The sequence below is a fragment of the Corythoichthys intestinalis genome, chromosome 1 (genome assembly GCF_030265065.1).
Source record: "Corythoichthys intestinalis isolate RoL2023-P3 chromosome 1, ASM3026506v1, whole genome shotgun sequence".
Lineage (NCBI taxonomy): Eukaryota > Metazoa > Chordata > Actinopteri > Syngnathiformes > Syngnathidae > Corythoichthys > Corythoichthys intestinalis.
In genome coordinates, this window is record NC_080395.1 from 10,827,821 (window position 1) to 10,851,935 (window position 24,115).

The following is a 24,115-nucleotide window of genomic DNA, read 5'->3' on the forward strand; positions in this document are numbered from 1 at the left end:
ATTTCAAAGTGCCTTTACAACCAAGTTTACAAAAGTAAATATGAGTAAATCAAAATATCGGGAAATAAGTGACAACACAAAAGAGAACAAAGGATCAAGTTGAGTGATCATTTAATCAGATATGTTTTGAATCTAGATTTCAAAAGTAGGAAAGAAGTTTTATGGTTGGTTTCAAGGAAATATAGCTGGGTGTCAAAGCCAACATTCAGAAGTAAAATAGCGAAAACCACAAAGTAAGTTATGGAACAATCTCAACAGAAAGACATGGAACGAAATACATTCATTTAAAAGAAAAGCTAATCAGAATATTTGATAGGTCTAAAAAAGAAAAGGACCTGCAAAATCATTTCAACAACTTTTTCCAAAAGAGGCTCAAGGGAAACTGAGTAAGGCATTTGAAAAGCTTTTGCCGCTGTAGAATATCTTGTCACAATTGAAAGGTTTTTTTCCCCAGTGTGGCTTTTTGCGTGTGATGCTAAATGTGCCATCCTTAACCATAAAGTGAGCAGTCAAAAGGTTTCTCCCAGTGTGTGTTCCTGCATGTTCCTTACAGACAGAATCTGTTATGACAAACTGAACATGGAAAAGACTTTCCTCTAGTGTGTAATGTTAAAACTGCCTTCGGGCAAAATGTTGCATCCCGGCTGTGTGCGTGTGTGTTTTTTTAAATTTCCCTTCATGCTGAATCTTTTACCACAACGTGTACAAACAAAAGGCTTTTCTCCTGTGTGCGTTTTCTTGTGTTTGATCAAATTTCCATTCTCGGCGAATCTTTTACCACAAAATGAGCAGGCGAAAGGCTTCTCTCCAGTGTGTGTTCTTGCGTGGCGGTTTAAAGTTGCCCGCAGACGAAATCTCTTATGACAAACTGAGCAGGAAAAAGGCTTTTCTCCAGTGTGTATACGCACATGTTTTGTCACTTCATAGTTCGAACAAAATTTTTTCTCACAAAATGAGCAGGCGAAAGGCTTCCGTTTTTCTGCGTGTGTTTTTGCGTGTCTGCTTAAGTTTCTCTTTTCGGTGAAACTCTTACCACAAATTGTGCAAACAAAAGGCTGTTCTTCAGTATGTGTACGCTTATGCCTCTGTAAATCAGTCTTCCAAGAATATGTTCGATCACAAAGTGTGCAGGGAAAAAGTTTCCCACCTGCGCATTCCTTTGCGTCACTTTTCAATGATGACTTGTCAGTGTTAAAGTCAGAAAAGCGTGACGTTATGTCGTCGCTGTCCTCATATGGAGCTAACGGGTCGTCCGGTAGCGATTGTACCTCTCCTTTTGTTGTCAGATGCTGAAATAAGCTGTTACTCAAATGTTCCGTTGCACCTTTCTCTTCGCTTGGATTATCATCTTCCTCATTCTTCACACAGACGGTCTCTGGAAATTGTTGGTGGAACTGTTTTTCTTCTTTAATGTATGGGCTTTCTGGCTCAGCATCTTGTTTGATGTATGACATCTCTGACTCCTGCTCCTGTTTAATGTGGAAGGGATCGTGTTTCTCAGGGTGAAGATCTTCTAAAGTGACGCCTGTAGGACACTGGGTGAAAAAAAATTGATTTTTATGTTAGAAATAATAATAATTTGTTTTATTTCAGAGCACCATTCTGAACACCCAAGATCACACATTGTACAAGAGGAACAAATATAACACAGATCATAAGCAAAATCATGTAATAGAAATATTAAAAAGACATCGTGCGGAGCAGAACAGAGGTCAAGCTGGGTATAATCATTTGAATAGGTGGGTTTTGAGTGTGAGCGAAGTTACACATATCTGGAGGTAGAGCATTCCTGAGTTGGGGGGCAAAGCGGCTAAACCAGTGGTGTCAAAAACGCCTGTGGGACAGAAGTGGCCCACCAGGGGGTCTAATTTGGCCACAGAATCACATAGTTTAATTTCTACTTGGGCGCCATACAACTGGAGATTTGTGCAGCAGAATTTGATTCAAAGCCTTTTTCTAATTGAATTACTCGAGTTAATCGATTAATTGTTGCAGCACTAGTGTCAATGCCAACATTCAGAAGTAAAATAGCGAAAAGCAGTAAGCACGACGTAAGTTATGGAACAATCTCAACGGAAAGACACGTCACGCAATTTATTCAATTAATAGACAAATATCAGAATTAGGGATGTCCCGATCCAGGTTTTTGCACTTTCGATCCGATACCGATATTGTTTTGCAACGGTCCGATACCGATACTGGCCGATACCGATACCGGCCTATCTGAGCATGTATTAAAGTTTAAAGTTATTTAGCCTCCTTACTTAGTTGTCAGACTCATGTTGAAAAGGGTTTTAGTACTCTTGATAACAACTAGCCAGCTGAATTAGGTGAGTTTGAATAAGATACGATGGTTGGTAACAAGAAATTGAGCTGTTTATTCAGTGACAAACACAAAAGATTATAAATTACAAACAGAAATGGCATAGTCAGTCAGTAAAACGTGCAAATAATATTGTAAACTGTAAGTGGAAAATCCCACAAATCCCCCAAGCTATGAGATGCTTTTAATGTTTCGTGCATTAGTTACAAAAACTGTATAAAAAGCCTCTCAGGTTTAAATAAACGACTATTTCAGTTTCAAGTTAACAATTTAAAACCGTATATAAACTACTCAAGTCCCCGTTCTGTATCAGCGGCTTTAAACTACATTCAATTAATTTAATTTTGCGAATCAACTGTTAAAGTTGTTAAAATTGCTCCCGTTATTCCATAATTTCCCTTCTGTCTTCTTTTGACATGTGAAAGTTTTAAAACTGTTTTGAAGATAGATTCAAGTCAAGATTTTGCCAATTTAGGAGTATTTTAGATAAAAAGTTAATTAGGTTCGCTTGGAAGGTTCACTACAACAGCCTACAAAGGAAGTCTCCTGCTTTAAGATGGCGGCTGTTTACTAACGCACCTAGTTTTCAATGCATGTGTTGCTCACGCTGTCGAGTCTGTCATTTTGCATCTAGTTCTACATACATATGATATCTATTAGACAAGCACGTTTACTCTCGGAACGCAATGCTGTCCGTTTCTCATTGCGTCCCGAAGACGTCGCGGTGTATTAGTTTCGCTTTACTTGACATATTTCAATAATCGGAATTTGGATGTTTGTGAATTCCACGGCAGAATCGCTCAAGGATGGAATGACGTCTGGGCATGTTGTACCGTGGTTCTAATGCTGCGTTCCAGAAAAGTGGGATGTCGGACTTTTCCGACCTCCGACTAGGAAAATATCATTGGAACACCACTCGAACAGGGAGGTCCAAGTCGCGAAGTCGGAGAAAAAATAACTACCCCGACTTCCAAGTTGTTTCAATCTGACGTCACTGGACTAAATGGCGCTCAAGAACACGAATGATAACACAATAATGAAGTAAATCAAGTTTATTTGAGACACCATGTATTTTTTTCTTCATACAGTGAATTATCTTTGTTGTGCTATGTTTTTATATTGACGATCAGCAAAGGATGTAACTTAAAAAAAGGCAGTTTACAGTGTGGGCTATAACGCAGCCGTCGTTTTTCCTTTACTATTTGATCGCTTATAGGAAGGCAGGTTCGCTGGAGGTCAAAATGTCTTTGGATGGCCAAAATAAAAAACACCTCGTCGCGATCAGCCATCTTTGTTGTTTACATTTGCTTGGAACGCTTTGAGGTCGGAACTGGTACCATCCGAGTGGGATAAATCCGATTTCCCACTTCTCTGGAATGCAGCATAATGTGTTGGATTGTGCGTCTTTACTCACGAGAGATAATGGCTCGTCATCCAGAATGAATTCTTGATTCTTCTTCTTGCAATGAATTCTTGCAATGACTCTTGTTATTCCCTGGGTTTTGGGACTGTCGAGTGCCAGTTTGTCACGCATAGCAAAAGTTTCTGCCAGTGTTAGTTGCGTAGGACCTTTCTTTCTACTCCTTATATTGTTTGTGGTGGTATGTCGCTAAATGCTTGATTAAGTTGGTTGTATTAAAACTTCTTACAGCTTTACCACCACGCTTGACTTTGTGGCATATGTTGCACTCTGCCTCTTCGTCTTTGTCGTCCTTTAACCCTTGAGAGTCGAAGGACGCGCCGGCGCGTCCTCAGCGCACGTCGTGTTTGAAGCACCCTCGCGTCTTAATTACGTCACCCACATGCCGTTGGTTGGTCTCGTTTTAAAGTGCGGAAGTTGCGGTTTACTCTCGTTGTTATTTGAAGTCAATCGACCAACTAAAACGTGAGATATTGTCATTTAAGTTTTATAGTTTTATTGTCCTCTCAAAAAAACATTAAAACGCTGCATGGATCATTTGTTTATGTCTATATTTCCATAATTTCTTGTCCTTTTTCAAAACGGAAGCTCCATGAAAAAAACACAAATCAAACGAACCCTTTCGAAGTCACAGTGGAAGCACAAAATGCGTTTTTTTTTTTTTTTTATAAATATAACTGCCGTGCGAGGTTCCACCGAACGAGAGGCAGGAGTGTTCTGACGCAGCGACGGGCGAGCGACGGCCGTTTGAATCAAGCAAGCGGGCGAGCGACTTTGTGTGACTTTGAGGATGAACGGAAAACTAAATTTAGCGCAAGCAATTGTGCTTTTTGATCAACTTGAGGAAGAGGGTGGTCCAAATTCGTCATCATCGTCTTCTTCGGATGAGTCCTCGAGTGAAGATAGTGACGGATTTGAACACGTGGGTGACGCCATCGACGAGCAGAGGTAAGCCAACTCACTTTTTTTTTTTTTTTTTTTTAATGCTGTAAAAGTTTCTTTTGATATTGCAAGACAAAGTTAATTTTGATGCAATATAAGTGCGTGTTTGTGTATGTAATAATAAAATGTGCATATCAGATCAAAGTATAATTTGTGGTCTTCTTTCTATATGAAGATTAGGGATGTAGCACATATTCAGCTACGGTATTCTTTCTATTGTCATACATATAGATTTCCATTATTATTTATTGCTGTATATATTTTTATTTTATACTTTATTATTTTCATAAATACTGACTTTTGTTTCATGTACATTTATAGTGACAATGAAAGTAAAGTGAAATGAAAATGGAAGGGTGGAAAGAGGACCGACACCCCATGGAAGTGTGGGCTGTGATGTAGCCCTGTGTCTAATTCCAGGACGAAACTGCTTTTCGGAGTGGCATGCCTGAAAAAAATTTAACTTGTTTATTGTAAATATTTTTGAAAATACTTTTTTCCCCAATGTTATATATATATATTTTTTTCCCACAATCAGTCTTCTCAATTTGTGTATATAAATGTGTGTTCAAGAAGCTTGATTGTGTGTACATAGTTTTCATCAGGTGATGGGCCGCAATACCTAAACTCATAAAGAGATGGCCTCTAAACACTTTTTGTGTTAGATGGTATATTTTTTCACTGTTCTTCACTGTTTGGTCTGCTGTATATAACCTGTTTTGACTAGAGCATGTATAAATGCAAAAAACGCCTATGGCTATACCTGTTGTTTATGTTGAATTGTCAAATAAAAGACTATTTATTCTAAATTTTTTTGGTTGAATGTTCATCCTAACATGTTGAATAAATATTACAAAGTTTCAAAACGGTTCGTTACGCATGTTTGGTTGTCAATTGGACATCAATATTAAAAATTTTGACAAAACGATTTTGGAATTTTTGGTCTTTTTGGGCCCAAAATTATGATTTATAATTGGTCAGTGAAGGAAACAACAGTTTGGACATGAAGTTCAAGGTGTCACAAAAAAAGGGACCAAACCAGGCCATCGTAAACAATTCTGTCTTTGAAATATAAAGGCAACTTCAAAGGCATGCAAAATCAGACAAAATAGGCCCAGACCTTAAAGGGTTAAGGTGAAATGATCCCACACAGCTGACATTTTTACCGATGAAGTCTCTCGGTAAATTGGGAGACAGTAATGTAGTGTGTTGAAGGTGTGCCGTAAAATGCGGACCGGATTTTAGGGAAACCGAAGCAAAAACTGGAATGGATTATGTAAATCGGTGCTCTGGAAAACGCGGACCGGACTTTCGAAAAAAAAAAAAAACTGGATTGGAAGTCTGGATCGAAATTTTTCCGTGTCGGCCGATCCGATACCGATGCACATTTTTTTGCCCATATCGGCGTCCGATCCAAATATCGGATCGGGACATGTCTAATCAGAATATTTGATTGGTCCGAAACAGAACAGGACCTGCAAAATCATTTCTTTTTCAAAAGAGGCTCAAGGGAAACTGAGTAAGGATATTGAAAAGCTTTTCCCACTGTAAATGTATGGCAGAATTCAGAATATTTTGTCACACACTGCAATTGAAAGGTTTTCCCCGTGTGGCTTCTTGCTTGAGATAACTAAATGTCCCGTCTTGAGTGAATCTTTTACACCAAAGTGAGCAGTCAAAAGGTTTCTGTCCAGTGTGTGTTCCTGAGTGATCCCTTCAGACAGAATCTCTTATGACAGACAAACCGAGCAGGGAAAAGACTTTTCTCCAGTGTGTATTGTTATAGGGATCCTCTACCTTAAATACAAGTAGGCTCTAATAAACCACAATTGTTCTCTTGTTCTAAAATATGTTGCTAGAAACACATAACATTTTAAATCAATGGCAATATTTCATAATATTTAGTACATATTTTGACCAAGAGTTGGCACCATGTTTCGTAGAGGTTGGCGAAATTTCCAATTCTTAGATTATTCGCGATTCGGCCGTGGAAGATTCGAGAACGATTCACAAACATCCAAATTCCGATTACTGAAATATGTCAAGTAAAGCGGAAGTAAAACACACTCAGCGCGCAGCGCGGTCTTCGGGACGCAATGAGGAACGGAGCGAGAGTAGCTAAACATCATGCTTGCCATTACCCGGCCCCTCGGGTAATGCCAATGCTCAACTCACGGCTCTAGCTCAATTCATGCCACGAGATAAAAAAACAACAGCATAGCTGACTGCTGCCGACAGCTGCTACAAAGTACGTCCACATAATGTTACGGTAGATATCATATTTATATAGGAGTACATGCACTATAGACTCTGTGGTGTTAGCAGCACATATACAGAAAGCTAGATGTGGGCGTTAGTAAACGGCCGCCATCTTAAAGCAGTAGACTTCCCTGCAAGGAAACTTCCAAGCGAACCTAATTAACTTTTTACCTAAAATACTCCTAAATCGGTAAAATATTGACTTGAATCTATCTTTAAAATAGTTTTAAAACTTTCACATGTCCAAAGTAGACAAAAGGGAAATTAATAATTAAAATTATTTTTAACAACTTTTACAGTTGATTCACAACATTAAATTAATTGAATGTAGTTTAAAGCTGCTGATACAGAATGGGGATTTGAGTATATTATTTATTGTTTTTAACTGTTAACTTGATACTGAAATAGTCGTTTATTTAAGCCTGCGAGGCTTTCTTTTTTTTTTTTTTTTTTTAAACAGTTTTTGTAACTAATGTACAAAACATTAAAAGCAGCTAATAGCGGGGGGTGGGGGGGGTCATCAATAATCGATTTATAATCGAATCGTAGCCTCTGAATTGTAATCGTAATCGAATCGTTAGGTACCCAAAGATTCCCACCTCTAATGTTTTGCGGGCTCGCAGTGATGATGTAAATGGGATGTTTCCAAATGTGTAGAGTGTACAACATTTGCCTATTGCTGCCTAAACTTGCCAAATAAAATGCCACGGTGTGCTGCTTTTGGGTGCAATTTCCAGTCAAATGGAAACAAGGGGAGTGACGTGAGTCCCCACAGATTTCCTGTTGACAAGAAGAGGAGAAAGATTTGGTAAAATGCCGGCAGAAAGGCAAAACTTCCCAAGGACCCAAGGCTTTGTTCTATCCATTTTTCTCCTATCGCGTTCGAGGCTTTTAGTCGGCGACAACTTATGAAAGAGCTCACCGGAGCAGCTGGATATAAGCGCAGACTAAAATCAAATGCTGTTCCAACTATTTTCCCTCACAAGAAGCCTCAACGTGCTCGGATATCGAGTGAAATGCGCGCAATAGAGCGCCAAAAACAGACTGCTGGCCGCTCTAGCAGCTAAGCCGCTCCTGTCACTACAGCGGAAGGCGAACCTTCGGGCATACCGCTAGTCACAGAAGAAGCTAACAATTCACTTCTACTGTCAGTTCATCAGGCAGTAAGCATGTCTGTTCAGTATTCACCTAATATGAGTGATGCTGCTACTCAAACTGATCCAAACACGTCCGATGCAATGGTACAGTGGCCAGCTGATGCGTGCCGAGCATTTAATATGGACCACCCTCACGTAGCTAAATGTGAGTTGGATGTACAAGACATGGAGGACACTCGATCCAGATGATGAATTTAATGAGGACAGGCACGACACGACTCCGATCCTGACTATCACACATGTGCATTCATAGTTTTATTACCTTCAGTGAGAGTTTATAATTTATAATAGTCGTGAAAATAAAAATGCAGGAATGACAAGGTGTGTTCAAACTTTTGGCCTGTATTGTATGTAAAGCACACGATAGCTCTGGATGCTAACAATATACATAATTATACTGGGATCAGTTTGAAAACGCAATAGCTTGCCTTGAAGATCTGCTAACAAAAACCGGAGTTCTCAACAATATACACTCTCTCGCTCCATTCTCATTGAGACGCATTTGCTCCGAGTACATCACCAGTTTTCCCCAATTCTCGTCTTAGCAGGTATTTCCTGTTCCGTATTTTAACCTGCTGCTCGTCTTGTGAGCGACCGACAGTGCTGTCCTGCTCTTCACTTTTCCGATCTGGTTCAAATTGGACTTTTCCGATCTGCTTCAAATTGGAAGGGCAGAATCGACGACATGTTGGGGTAGCTAACGAGTGACACGCTGGAAGTTCGGCAACGTCACACACTGCGACGTAACAAGAATGGCGACCAATCACTTAAAATAATTTTACAAACTTTATTAAAACGAAAACAATAAGAGGGGTTTTAATATCAAGTTATTATAACTCATACCAACATTTATATTTTAAGAATTACTTGTCTTAAAGATCGAGGATCCTTTAAGACTGTCGTCTGGCAAAATATTTCACTCAGTGTGTGTGCTTGTGTGTTTTTTTTAATTTCCCTGCTCGCTGAATCTTTTACCACAACGTGTACAAACAAAAGGCTTCTCTCCAGTGTGAGTTCTTGTGTGTTTTGTTAAATTTCCCTTCTCGCTGAATCTTTTACCGCAAAATGAGCAGGCGAAAGGCTTCTCTCCAGTGTGCGTCCTTTCATGTCGGTGTAAATTTCCTTTCAGAATGAATCCGTGATTACAAACTGAGCAGGAAAAAGGCTTTTCTGCAGTGTGTGTACGCGCGTGTCTTGTCACCTCATACTGGGAAGGAAATTTTTTCTCACAAATGGAGCAGGCGAAAGGCTTCTTTCCAGTGTGTCTTACTGCATGTCTGTTTAAATTTCTCTTCTCGGTGAATCTTTTACCACAACATGTGCAGACAAATGGTTTTTCTCCAGTGTGTCTACGCTTATGCTTGTTTAAATCAGCCTTCCAGGAATACGTTTTGTTACAAAGTGTGCAGGGAAAAGGTTTACAAACCGAGTATTCTTTTGCGTCTCTTTTCAACGATGACTTGTTTAAGGATTTCGAAGCATTTTGGTCAAAGTCTTCCTCCTCGTCATCCGTGTTGAAGTCAGAAGAGTGTGACGTTACCTCGTCGCTGTCTGAAAGCAGAGCTAACAGGTCGTCCTGTCGTGCTGCTCCGCTCTCTTCGCTTGGACCTTCATCTTTTTCGCTCTTCACACTGACAGTCACTGGAAACTTGAGGATTTCATCTCCTTGTTCTTCTTCTTTAATGTATGGGGTTTCTGGCTCCGCCTCTTTTTTGATGTACGGCATCTCCGACTCCTCCTGCTGTTTAACGTGGAGGCGATTGTGTTTCTCAGGGTGAAGATCTTCTACGCTGACGTCTGCAGGACACTGGACAAAAAAATGTGATTTTAAAATGTGAATTTAAAAATACGTGATTTGCTTAATTGGAACTTTAACAAAAAAAAAAAAAAAACGCACAGATCAAAAGCAAAATCATGTCATAGAAAATTAAAACGACATAGCAGGGAGCAGGGGATTGGAATCAGGTATAAAGGATCAGGTTTTTGATTTATAATATACAGTAATCCCTCCCTACTTAGCGCTTCAAACATCGCGCCCTTAGTCTATCGCGGATTTTCTTTTCAATTTCAAAGAAAAATGCAGAAATTCATAGAGATGACCCATCCGATCACGTACAGCCTTTCACTCTCCCTCCTGAAGCGTTTCTTCACACCGGGCATCTGCAGCTTGTTAAACTAAACAATGAGTGACATGGGAGCTGCATTGAGGTGGCCAGGCAACTACATTTTAAAGGCCGCCACCTCGTTTAACTTTTTAAACATTGGGTTTAGTCGCTATGGCAACTTATTGTGTTGTGTCATGTGCTGTTTAAAGCAGCATGAGTTGATTTGAGAGAACTCACTGAATGAAGAATTTAATAAAGAATTATACCCTGGGGTGAAAAAGGGAAAAATTTCTTATACAGTGTGTATCTTTTTCCAATGCTAAATCTGAATAAATACATTGATAAATATATACATATATATACATACAGTGGGGAGAACAAGTATTTGATACACTGCCAATGGGTTTTCCCATTGGCAGTGTATCAAATACTTGTTCTCCTCACTGTACATTAGAGCCTAGTTCGGGCCTAAAAAATCCAGCCCGACCCGACACGGCCCGCTGGTATTGAGGCCCGACCCGGCCCGAGCTCGATCACTTAACTAGATTTGCAGGCCCGAGCCCGAAAAACCCGATTTTTTTTTTGTTTTTGTTTTTTTGTTTTTTTTGAGTGACGCGGAAAAAACGCAGCAGCAGCAATTTATTTTCATTTCTTCGAGTCGGCAGAAAAAAACGCAAGTTTTCTTAATGTTTAAATAATCTACATATTTTTTTGAGAATTATCAAAGCATTCACACAACGAAATAACGCTGGGAAAGTTTGTTAAACATATTTCTGAGTGTGTGGGATATTGTTCTCACATGGACGCGCCTCTCTGACAAGGAAATGAAAATGAGGACGGCGCCTCGGCCGTGCACAAACGGTAGAGCGGGAGGACCAGAATAAAAAGCGGCCGGCGCCACGGCGTTCGTGCACACGCACAAGCAAAAGCACAATACAGAGAGCCTGCTCTCCAATTTTTTTTTTTTTTAATAATTTATTAGTCCGGCATGGCGGCCCGACCCGAACTGACCCGAACGTGAATGCTTAAAATGTGGGCCCGGCCCGACCCGAGGTCGGGTCGGGTTCGGGTTCGGGCACAAAATCTAACCTCTACTGTACATATATGTATATATATATATATATATATATATATATATATGTATATATATATATATATATGTATATATATATTATTTTATGTAAATAAGCTACACCTCTGCTTTGCGGATTTCCATTATCGAGGGGCGGGGGGGCATTAACCGCAAAAAATGAGGAATCCCTGTACACAAAAATCTCGGTTTGGTACGTACCTTGGTTTTGAAGTCATGGTTCGGTTCATTTTCGGTACAATAAGAAAACAAATTGCAAAATATAAATGTGCTCGTTGTTTATTACACACTTTTGTGCTTTCAACAATAGGAACATTAGCCTATACAAAGCTAGAATTCTGCTCAAAAGTAGCTGGTATTTAAAGATAATAATCCAACAACAATTTGCCTTTCAGACCCCGCGGATTGGTCAGCTTTCTTTCTGAAAGAAAGACGAAAAAAGAAGTCCTGTGCTAAAGAGAAAAGCAATCCCAATGGCAGATTTTAACATGTATTTTACAAATGAATTGCCTCAATGATTTTTTTTTTCTTATGAACGGTTTTCAAAAGCTTTATTGGTGGATTTTCTCAAGTTAAAGCGCCGCACAGAAATTAACAAATTTAACTATGAAAGCAGGATCTGTGTATTATTTTTACTATTTAATTACAGGTGTTTTAGCTCATTTCAATTTATTTTATTCAAATGGGCTATTATTTATTTTATTATGTGTTTGTATTTTACAAATGTTATGTAGTATTCATTTATATTGTATATTTTATGTTGTATAACTTTAGTTCCTATGTGAATATTAGTTCCTACTTGTTTTGTTGTGGTAGGAGGGTTTTGTATTGAACATGGGGCCGTGTTGGTTATTATTAGAGCAGAGAAGACAACTGAAAATCAACAAAGACAAGTCAACTGTGCCCCGATCTACCACTCAAGAGATCTGATGGACTCAAAAAGTGGGTTACGATTGCATATTAGTTTGAAAATCGAACGGATCCACCGTATTTTTACACGAGTGACTTCCGGTCTGCTAGTAGTATTGACGCAGGAGGGCCGCGTTTCGCGTCAAATAATGAACTCTGCGATTCTTTTGGCGTGCATCGTGGTGAGCCACTTCTGGGATGCGTCTAACACGCGGCCGCACTGCGACTGGTGTGCATTGGCTGATTGACTTTAACGGCCGCGTTTCACTGCGTTCTCGCGGCGGCCACGTTGTCGCGCCGTTGACGTTTCTTACTGTTCTACCGTGTTGGTCCTCATTATAGTAGAGAAGACGGAGTAAATATAATATACACAAAGAAACTGTAACCAGATCGACTCACAGCCTCGAAAAGTAAGGGTTACATTACGTTAGAAACTCCTTCGGTATGCCTCCGTTCCGAACCGAGGAGCAAGTACCGAAACGGTTCAATACAAATACATGTACCGTTACACCCTTACTGTATATAATCTTTAATAATCCTGTTGTGCTTGGTTAAATTGCTGTGGTTTAGCGCCAGTTAAACATTTTAACAAGGGCGTAGGTTTGCATAGGGAAGGTAGGGGCATAATACTACCAACTATTCAAGATGCTCAAATTGTCCCCACCAACTTTTGAGCAATCTTATTGGAGTATATAATGACTTCAGTTATATAGGTCACTTAGATTGTCTTCCCATAGGTTGTAAGTATAGAATTGGCCCCCTAACATTATTAAGTGTTCAAATTTACACTGACCCCTTTTCACTTGTTGAATGTGCCAGTCTATTTTTCCCCTCAAATGCATGTTTGATTGGCTGATGACTTGCATCCCCCCTGCCCCCCATACACACGCAATCAAAGCCTCTAAACCAGGGGTCTCCAAACCGGTCCTTGAGGGTTTTTGTTCATACAAATCAAGCACAGACCTTTTAACCAATGTGGTTTGTACTAAAACAAGTAGCACCCAACTGAAATCAACTGATTACACTTATAAAACGCCAGATTGGTGAAAAGGTGTGGTCTTGTTTTGTTGGAGTGAAATCCTCCACCCAATGCGGCCCTATGTGAAATAGTTTGGAGACCACTGCCCTAAACTAATACCTGCTGCCCCCTTTGAAGATGAGGAATATTAGTTTTTTTCTGCCAGCAGCCACTGTAAGTAGTGTAAAAAGACGTCAATCTTGTGGAAGTTGTGAACACAAAACTAATTTTGCTACTGAAAGTCCGACCTGCATCAGTTAGCATAACATTAATCTGTGTGAATTTCCCAAACTCGAGTAGGAAGGTGCTTTAGAGAGAAATATCCTCCTGTATGTGTTTTCTACTGTTAACGTTTTTTAAACTGTGAGAAATTTAGCGAACCGAGGTTTACCCCTTATCCCCAATTTTTCATTTTTATTTTATTTATGTGGTCTTAAGCAGCCGAAATAAGCTTTCATTCTTTGTTGAGTTTGGCTCTGCTTGTGGACAAAAGCAGCAGTGTGTTACCTGAAGGCATTGATCATTTAGCGTATCTATGAATTAGATTCATATTTCTGAGAAATGTAGGTCTGACCCTCCGTTCAACCAGTATTTTTGGTCTTATTAAATTCCCGTCCCCAGCAAAAAGTGTGCATGCTGGTTATGCTGTTATATCTTCCCTACCAATAGACCCCAATCACGTGACGTCACAACTCCGACCCCCTGACTGGTTCCGCCATATTGTCCATCAACTCGTCGTGTTTACATATTACCGCTTCGTACATTCCTCCTATTACTGCGTGTTTTTCTGCTTGTCTAAGGAATCACCGCCTAGTAAACGAACCCAAAAACCTTCCTGACAATCGTTAACATTAATTACTCAAAATGGTGAAGGCATGTGTGGCGGTTGGTTGCAGTAACAGAGAAGATGAAATTTCATTTTAGAGGTTGCTGTGTGCCCATTGTTAAAAGGGCAAATCTCTAAAGCAGCACAGTTTATTTATCTCGGTCCATGATGCGTTTGTGTCGACAGCCGTCAGACAGCGGCGAAAACATCAATATAATGCCAACACGAGACATTATCAGACGTAGACTACGAAGCTCGTCGCCACGGTCACGCAGTAAGAAGGTGAGCGCAACAACAGGTGTTGTGCCGAAAAATAGCCACCCTGCGTGAAATGTCCCCCCTGATGGGGGAAGCGCCCACACGGAAACGACTTTCTTGTACCGTGAATATGTACAGTGCCTTGCAAAAGTATTCGGCCCCCTTGAATCTTGCAACCTTTCGCCACATTTCAGGCTTCAAACATAAAGATATGAAATTTAACTTTTTTGTCAAGAATCAACAACAAGTGGGACACAATCCTGAAGTGGAACAACATTTATTGGATAATTTAAACTTTTTTAACAAATAAAAAACTGAAAAGTGGGGCGTGCAATATTATTCGGCCCCTTTACTTTCAGTGCAGCAAACTCACTCCAGAAGTTCAGTGAGGATCTCTGAATGATCCAATGTTGTCCTAAATGACCGATGATGATAAACAGAATCCACCTGTGTGTAATCAAGTCTCTGTATAAATGCACCTGCTCTGTGATAGTCTCAGGGTTCTGTTTAAAGTGCAGAGAGCATTATGAAAACCAAGGAACACACCAGGCAGGTCCGAGATACTGTTGTGGAGAAGTTTAAAGCCGGATTTGGATTCAAAAAGATTTCCCAAGCTTTAAACATCTCAAGGAGCACTGTGCAAGCCATCATATTGAAATGGAAGGAGCATCAGACCACTGTAAATCTACCAAGACCCAGCCGTCCTTCCAAACTTTCTTCTCAAACAAGGAGAAAACTGATCAGAGATGCAGCCAAGAGGCCCATGATCACTCTGGATGAACTGCAGAGATCTACAGCTGAGGTGGGAGAGTCTGTCCATAGGACAACAATCAGTCGTACACTGCACAAATCTGGCCTTTATGGAAGAGTGGCAAGAAGAAAGCCATTTCTCAAAGATATCCATAAAAAGTCTCGTTTAAAGTTTGCCACAAGCCACCTGGGAGACACACCAAACATGTGGAAGAAGGTGCTCTGGTCAGATGAAACCAAAATGGAACTTTTTGGCCACAATGCAAAACGATATGTTTGGCGTAAAAGCAACACAGCTCATCACCCTGAACACACCATCCCCACTGTCAAACATGGTGGTGGCAGCATCATGGTTTGGGCCTGCTTTTCTTCAGCAGGGACAGAGAAGATGGTTAAAATTGACGGGAAGATGGATGCAGCCAAATACAGGAACATTCTGGAAGAAAACCTGTTGGTATCTGCACAAGACCTGAGACTGGGACGGAGATTTATCTTCCAACAGGACAATGATCCAAAACATAAAGCCAAATCTACAATGGAATGGTTCAAAAATAAACGTATCCAGGTGTTAGAATGGCCAAGTCAAAGTCCAGACCTGAATCCAATCGAGAATCTGTGGAAAGAGCTGAAGACTGCTGTTCACAAACACTCTCCATCCAACCTCACTGAGCTCGAGCTGTTTTGCAAGGAAGAATGGGCAAGAATGTCAGTCTCTCGATGTGCAAAACTGATAGAAACATACTTCAAGCGACTTGCAGCTGTAATTGGAGCAAAAGGTGGCGCTACAAAGTATTAACGCAAGGAGGCCGAATAATATTGCACGCCCCACTTTTCAGTTTTTTATTTGTTAAAAAAGTTTAAATTATCCAATAAATTTTGTTCCACTTCACGATTGTGTCCCACTTGTTGTTGATTCTTGACAAAAAATTAAAATTTTATATCTTTATGTTTGAAGCCTGAAATGTGGCGAAAGGTTGCAAGGTTCAAGGGGGCCGAATACTTTTGCAAGGCACTGTATTATTTTACTCTGCTTGAACTAATAAATGTCATACCTGTGTGATTGTCATTGGGATATGGTCATGAAAACCTGTTGACTAATGCATTTCTGTTCAAAGATGGTTATGTGGCCTAGTCCGCGATTTGTTACTAAAATACAGAACTAATATTTTGTGTAATTTAATTATCTAAAACTGATCTTACAGTCGTAAATCCATTACTGTAATGCGTCCATGAAAACATTTGATGTTTTCACGTTATAAATAAGCGCTCTTTCACGCGGGGCAGCTATTTTTCGGCACACACCAGCCCGTTGTCAATCAAGTTTCATTTTACAATCGTGACAACGGTGACGCTCAGCTGACCAAATGTCGGTTTATATTTGGGCCGGTGCCGATTTTGGGTACCCTACTCCTCATCGTGACATAAACTGGAGTATGATTGGAAATTTTGTGGTCTCAGGACGAGCTCTGACGCACGGGACTGGACCGGATGGGAGGAAACATCGGTTTGGGCATCAAATATGGATCTGGCGACTGGATCGACCGAAGCTTTTCCAAATAACGGCTTTTATGCAACTCATCCAATGAGTTTACAGCATCTGAAAGCACCAGGGCTTCCATAATTTGCAAGTGAATCCATCTTTAGAAACTACTACCATTGACAAAACGACACACAATGACGGACAATATGGCGGCACAATACAGCGATCACGTGATTGTGTGACGTTGGTGATCATAAAATTTACTGCATCCACCGTGTGATGCATTTTGGAACATATGCCCACTTTTACAGTACACAGAGTGTCAGTCGCACTGACGCTGTTGAGTGCGTTCTGTTCCGTTTCTGCCCAGAAAACTATGTCTGTAAAGAATTTATATATATATATATATTAGGGCTGTCAAAATTATCGCGTTAACGGGCGTTAATTAATTTTTTAAATTAATCACGTTAAAATATTTGAAGCAATTAACGCAGATGTCACGCTCAGAGAGAATTAAATGACAGTACACAAAAACGCTCACTTGTTGTTATGGAGTTCTGCCACCCTCTGCTGGCGCTTGGGTGAATGACCATCTCGCATATTGCCTCAAAAAAGATTACAATGAGGCCGTTTATGGACATTAAGAGTGAAGAGAATGCCACCGGCCGCTTGGGGGCAGCGCCGTTCCATACTCATGTCGTTTCTTCTGAACGTGGGAGAATTAGTAGTTGTGAGACGTTTATGCTGTATTCACAATGCAATGCAAATTGCTATTTGTGCTCCACACATATTTCGGTAAGTTTTCTTTCTTTTAGTGGCAATTATGTGTCTCTTGTTGTATTTTGGGTAAGATATTCACAGATATATGTTATACAGTAGAGGCGAGTGGACACAGGCGTTCTTTGGACCGCGCCGTTTATTGGCAACTCCTTTACAACAAACATACAGTGGGGAGAACAAGTATTTGATACACTGCCAATGGGAAAACCCACTGGCAGTGTATCGAATACTTGTTCTCTCCACTGTAAGTATCATTTAGTGAAAGCACAACAAAAATAATATTCCTATCTCTCCCCAAAAAAATAATGTTCCCAAAAAGAAAAGCACTTCAGTCTATGGTAAAGAGGCCCTATTCTGACACACAGTTAAACAACAACGCAAAATGAACTGGCATTCCATATCAAAATAGCTATGCAAAATACACATAAAACTTAGACTTTGGTCACTCTATTTTTATTATTGTTATTTTTATTCTTCTTATTATTATATTAACTCTACTTTTGATTGAAACTTTTACAAATTTTATTAAAACGAAAACATGAAGATGGGTTTTAATATAAAATTACTATAACTTGTAACTATAACATTTATCGTTTAAGAACTACAAGTCTTTCTATCCTTTGATCACTTTAACAGAAAAATTTGTTAATGCCATTTGTGGATTTATTGTTACAATAAACAAATACAGTACTTATGTACAGTATATTGATTGTATATATCCGTTGTGTGTCTTTCCATTCCAACAATAATTTACATAAAAATATGGCATATTTTAGAGATGGTTTGAATTGCGATTAATTGCGATTAATTAATTTTTAAGCTGTAATTAACTCGATTAAAAATTTTAACCGTTTGACAGCCCTAATATAATATATATATATGGGTGACCACTACGGGGCTTATCGGCTATGCTGGCTTTACCCACCTCTTCATGGTCTTCAGTACTGTTTTTAAATCGCTGTACCCATCTTTTTACAGTACTATAGTCGATGGTATCATCCTTGTAGACATTTTCCAGCCGGTTCTGAATCCTCAGAGGGGTTTCTCCCTCTGCAACAAGGAATTCGATTACAGCTCTTTGTTTCCGACGAGCTTCGGCCATTTTGGAAGCCAGTTTAAGCTTTAAAAATCTGAAAATATAAAAACAACATATAACAATCACAAAAAAGGTGTGTCCAATCATGTTTGTGCCAAATATAAACAAGATTGGTAAAATCCTGTATGAGCAATGCACTTGAGTGCATTACTTTTTGAATCCCCTTCGTATTAGTTTTAAAATCCAGAACTTTAAAACTCACGGACTTGATTCATTTTCAAACAGCTCAGCTCATGTACTGTATAAGGTTATCCACATGTCACTTCCTGGCAATATACAGTTCTTTTTTAACAGAGAAGGTCATTACAGCTTAAGAGGGGGAGCTTCACTTACAGCATCAGAGGGTACGGACTACATTAAAAAGTTTTTGTGTTTCTGTTCGTAGAGAAAGACTGTGGAATAAGTTAGATGAGGGGCTCAAGCAATGTCCAAGCATGACCCAGTTTAGGAAGTGGTACAAACACATAGTTTTCACAGCGTATAGGGAAGAGGAGAGGTTTTAATATAGGGGGTTTTCACATATCTGTCATTGGGTGGTCCTTTTTATTTTATTTTGTCTTGCATCTTATGTATATGGTGACATTATTTCTTTGTTGATATGAGGCCTAATTAAATAGGGCGGACTGATTTTATTGAGGAATAGAAACGGGGGTAGGTTTTAATAAGCAAATGCTTCAAACTACTCCTTTATAGACCCAATGAATAATTCTATTATTATTATTATTATTTTCTTAAATATTGTTGCTGTTACAGTATCTCAAGTATTATAATTGGTTTGTCTGATTTTTTTTGTATATATATATATTTTTTTATTACTTTTATTTTCTCATGTCCAAAATAAATAAAGCCTTCTCATTCTCATGTGTTATTGTTTGTGCATTACTGAGAACGTTGTTGTTGTAGAGAGTCACTTGACAAGACGTGAGTAAAAGTGTTAAAGCCGATAAAGGTGTCGTGTGGATCACTCGGTCAAGATGTAACAATGTCCAAGAATGATTTCCTTCTTGGCCTGTGTATCAATAATTGTTGTATCGCCATATTGTTGGATCGTTACTGTGAGCCTCGTATTGTAAGTCAGATATGATAATTTTTCAGTCACAATCACTAATCACGGTTACATCAAAACAAGTCTAATAGGGAATGGGACGTACTACGTCATTGTTTGGACTCGCCTCCATGCTGGCAATATGATTCACTTCCGGGTCGGCAGACTCAATGCGGATTGTAACGTGTGGTCGTGCTAAGCTAACTCTTTCGGTGTTTTAGAAAGAAATTATGGGTGTGTATTGTTGTGTTACCGGGTGCAACAGCTTCTCCTACGACTAAAAAAAGGGCGAGGAAAACTGGACTCACTTTTCACCGTTTTCCTGCATGGAGGACCAAATATCAGATCACGAAGGCACGACTGATGGCTGGATTGCAGCGGTTCGTCGGAAAAGCATTTCTTATGATCATATTTCTGCTGGAATGAGAGTATTCCCCTCATCTCTACTCTTGTAAGTTGAACGATTTATCCGTTTTGGTTTCAATACGTTTTTTTTTGTGTGTTTTTTTTTTTACTGTTGTGTAAATCTGCCTCGGTAGCAATGCTAACCTACTCCTCCTCATCTACCTGTTGCGTTACTAGGAAAACCTGCATATGAAATGCTGACAACACATCCCGATTGGTCACCATATCTCTTCTTGGGTTATTCTGAGGTCAAGCGCACCACATCGGAGCGTTGAGAGGTTGGAAAGGCGAAGAGTGCACGCTGAAACTTCAGTTTGCTCTGCTCTTACAAACACGATCCCAAGTGTTGTTGTGAAAAGTCAATAAAATATGAATACCAAAACATGACTTAAACAACTTCTTGACAAACTGTAACTGCTTGCTGTTTACTTCAGGTCTTCATAATAAACAGGTGTAATAATTACAAAGTCAGGTGACTTAATTTTGTTATTCTATTTGGAATATGCATTGACAATTTTTGGACAGTGTTGTAGACAAGAACTGGGACTGATAAGTTGCAATAGATTTATTTCAAGTAATGCAATTTCTCCAATACGATATTTGAATTGACAGTTTAAAATCTTTAAATTAGTGCAAACAAGGCCCACCCTCTGACGGTGGCAGCAAATATTATATAATTATAAGTAATACACAAATACAAGATCACAATAAACGTGTCTTTGTCAAAGCAGTTTAAAACACTATTTACTGGCCTTGGGTAAATTGCCAGACAGGATAAATATGTGCTTTAAAGTTCTTGCATTTCCATTTTAAGTATTGCAAGTACTAGTCTCCAACACAGTATTTGAACTGACAGTTTAAAATCCTTTTAGTACAAAATGGCCCACACTCTAGCAGGGGGCAGCAAATATTATAATACATTATAAAAAGCTATATACTATATAAATACAAGATCACAACAAAACCTGTATTTTTTCAAAGCAGTTAAAAAACATCCAGTGGCCTTATGTAAATAAAGGTGTAAAAATATGTACTTTACAGTTCTTGCATTTCTATTTTAGGTATTGCAACTTTTCCAACACTATTTGAATTGACAGTCTAAAGTCTCCATAAGTGCAAATAAGAATATTATAATTTAAAAATAATAATAGAATATATAAATTCAACATTACAATGAAACGTGTCTTTGCCAAAGTGGTTTAAAAATAATAATAATAATAATACGTCACTGGCCATAGTTAAATAGCCAGGCAGAATAAATATGTGCATTACAGTTCTTGCATTTTCACAAGTTAAAAGCCCGCAGTTCATCGACGAGAAGGGCAGACCCAGATGGCGTCTGCAGCAGGGGCTTGTTTGAGTCCGACACAGGACAAATGGAACCACTCCATTGAACAAATTTTCTTTGTCAAATGATCCAAGAAGAGAGATGGTGACAAATCGGGATGTGTTGTCAGCAGGTTTACCTAGGAGCACAACAGGTAGGTGAGTCGTAGTAGGCGAGCATTGCTACCGAGGCAGATTTACACAACGGTGTAAAAAAAGAAAAACGTATTGAAACCAAAAGTGGATAAATCGTTCAACTTACAAGAGTAGAGATGACAGGAACACACTCTCATTCCAGCAGAAATATGATCATAAGAAATGCTTTTCCGACGAACCGCTGCAATCCAGCCATCCGTCGTACCTTCGTGATCTGATATTTGGTCGTCCATGCAGGAAAACGGTGAAAAGTGAGTCCATTTTTCCTAACCCCTTTTTTTGTCGTAGGAGATGCTGTTGCACCCGGTAACGCAACAATAAGCACCCATATTTTCTTTCTAAAACACCGAAAGAGTTAGCTTAGCACTACCACACGTTACAATCCGCATTGACTCTGCCGAACCGGAGGTAAATCATATTGCCAGCATGGAGGCGCGTCCAAACAGTGACGTAGTACGTCCCATTCCCTATACAAAATAAGAAGTAACCAACTAATGTCATGTTCTCGTCCTAATTTTCTTTCGTTTTCACTACCTCGTTGTGGCCTGGATATTCCCTCCTCATCTTCCACGTCTCCCTCTTGAGCTTGGTGTTCGGGGTTGCGATGGCCGTTCAGTCAGTAGTATTTTGTCGCATCTTTAAGACAGGTCGAGAAGCGTGTTATAAAATTAAATGTTAGCCGAGCGTCCCCCACCCCTTAAAATCTACAAATCAGAAGTGGCATGAAGCGAAAGCAATCGAAATACGTTAATGTGTCTTGGCTAGCGAGCTAAACTAAGCAAATCAATGTAAATCTGTAAAGCTTCAACATAACGCCAAACGACGTCCACTCAGCTTTAAAATGGGAGATTTTATTCCTATGAAACATTCATTTGTGTACTTACCCGATGACAATGCTTTGAAGTTGCTCGTTTGGCGAGAAGGGGAAGGACAAGAGATGTCGTTGCTTCCTCGAGTGGGCCAGTTGGACCAGTTGTCTTCACAAATAATCATTTTACAACAATTTCAGGGATATATTTAATACTTTTCTTACAAAGAAGGGAAATGATCTTTGCAAAATCAAATCTTACCTTTTATCAAACATATAATATCTGTAATAAATTACTCTACAAAAAAAAAGGCAAGTCCCGGATGGGTACACGGATGTTGCGTCAAGTGAACCGGAAGTAGAAACGTTCAGACGCGGTCTTCAGTGTAAAGGCCGGTGTAGGTTCACTATCCGGATCCCCTCACTATCCATTCGCGGGGCCTGCGCTTGACAGTGACGTCACGCTATTCTCGCTATATGATTGGCCGATGAGTCGAAATGCTCTCCCGTGACCCTTGATGGTTGTAAAACAACCGCTCATCTATGTAACATGAAAACACAACATTAACTTAAAGTGCCCGTGTTAACACATGCATCTCAAAAACACAGGTGCCTCGTGTCTTGGAAAAAAAATGACTTCAAATTCTTACTGTTGGTTAAACTTACTTTTGATTGAGTACTTTTTGGCTGCCCCACGAATGTGGGCCTTTCGGGCCTTGGGACATTTCGATGAGCGAGTCCCGCTGCTGTATTCTCCTGTCTTTAAGTAGTGGAAAATTTCCTCATAAAAGTCGTCCATGGTTATACAAAGAAAGAACACAATAGTTCGTGCAACAAGCGTTGTTGTGATGATGACCGATGTTTCGTTTTTAAACAGGCATTTCACGGGAGAGCATTTCGACTCATCGGCCAATCATATAGCGAGAATAGCGTGACGTCACTGTCAAGCGCAGGCCCCGCGAATGGATAGTGAGGGGATCGGGATAGTGAACCTACACCTAAACACACAGACTCCTCCTTTCCGACAAATACGTTTGTACTGTAGTCAATACCGGGAGGTCCACATGATCCGCTCAGCTCCGATCCGGATGCGCATGAGTCCGCCTCTCCGATCCGTCAAAACTAAAATACGTACGAGGTCTATTTTCTGGTCCGTCAACCTGCGGCCGGATCAAGCCCTGCTGTTTAGCACGCACCAAACAGAAAATTTAACGGCAGCAATATCCGGTCTTTCAAAGTAAATAATGTTAATAAAAGTACTATATACTATGCATCGAATTTTAACCATATTTTATTGTAATTTACACAAAACACAATGTATACAGGCCATTTGCATGGGATGTACAGTGCTCGTGTATCTCCAAACAATATATTTTAAAATGACTAAAGGAAAAGACATTCTTCATAATATTATAGCGTCACTAGGAAGTGCTGCATTGGTCGTCAGAGCGACTCTTTTATTGGTGTTTTTGATGCGGCAACGCGAAGAGAGCGTGGAAAAAAATAAACAGAAAAAAGTGAGCTTGACTTCTGTGCTGATTTACTGAAACTAATTGCCGCTGGCAATTCTTGCAAGTGCGACACTATGTTTGTATATATATATGTGCGCGCGTTACAGGTAAGATCTTAAGCCCGAAGCTGAGCCGAACATAACATGGCACAAATGAATCGGGCATCTAAGGGGTGATGGGGTGTTGTAATTATGATTGACAATCTCCTGGAATGTATTACCAGGGCCGGCCCAGCCTATACGCAGATTATGTAGCTGCTTAGGGCCCCTGACCACTAGGGGGCCCCCAATCTGGCAATTGTTTAATTCATATTCTATTTTGTTTACTACCGTTTGCTTTATTTGACTTTTGTGAGTTTTGATACTTGATTACAAGCTTAAAAAAAAATAAAAGTTCTTCCTTAACTTTTCTTTCCTCTTTTAGAAAAAGGTTTGGCGCTACCTACTGTAAG

The 24,115-nt window shown here is 39.7% G+C and overlaps 1 protein-coding gene across 4 annotated transcripts; it reads right to left on the reverse strand.

The window, feature by feature from the left end:
- LOC130916469 (zinc finger protein 771-like) lies at positions 1-23,062 on the reverse strand. 4 transcript variants are annotated; one of them, XM_057837227.1, is made up of 6 exons: positions 22,820-23,062; positions 22,416-22,694; positions 22,230-22,322; positions 18,243-18,447; positions 9,528-9,908; positions 1-1,535 (listed from the first exon to the last, which is right to left on the reverse strand). In XM_057837227.1, the coding sequence occupies exons 2-6, from the start codon at positions 22,427-22,429 to the stop codon at positions 597-599; spliced, it is 1,632 nt and encodes a 543-aa protein (XP_057693210.1). In that variant the 5' UTR covers positions 22,430-22,694; positions 22,820-23,062; the 3' UTR covers positions 1-596. The 4 variants fall into 4 exon arrangements, with proteins under 4 accessions (XP_057693210.1, XP_057693226.1, XP_057693218.1 ...); XM_057837243.1 differs by lacking the exon at positions 22,820-23,062 and adding an exon at positions 21,880-21,981 and having other exon boundaries at positions 22,416-22,467; XM_057837235.1 differs by having other exon boundaries at positions 9,642-9,908; positions 22,416-23,062.
- Positions 23,063-24,115: the final 1,053 nt, after the last annotated feature.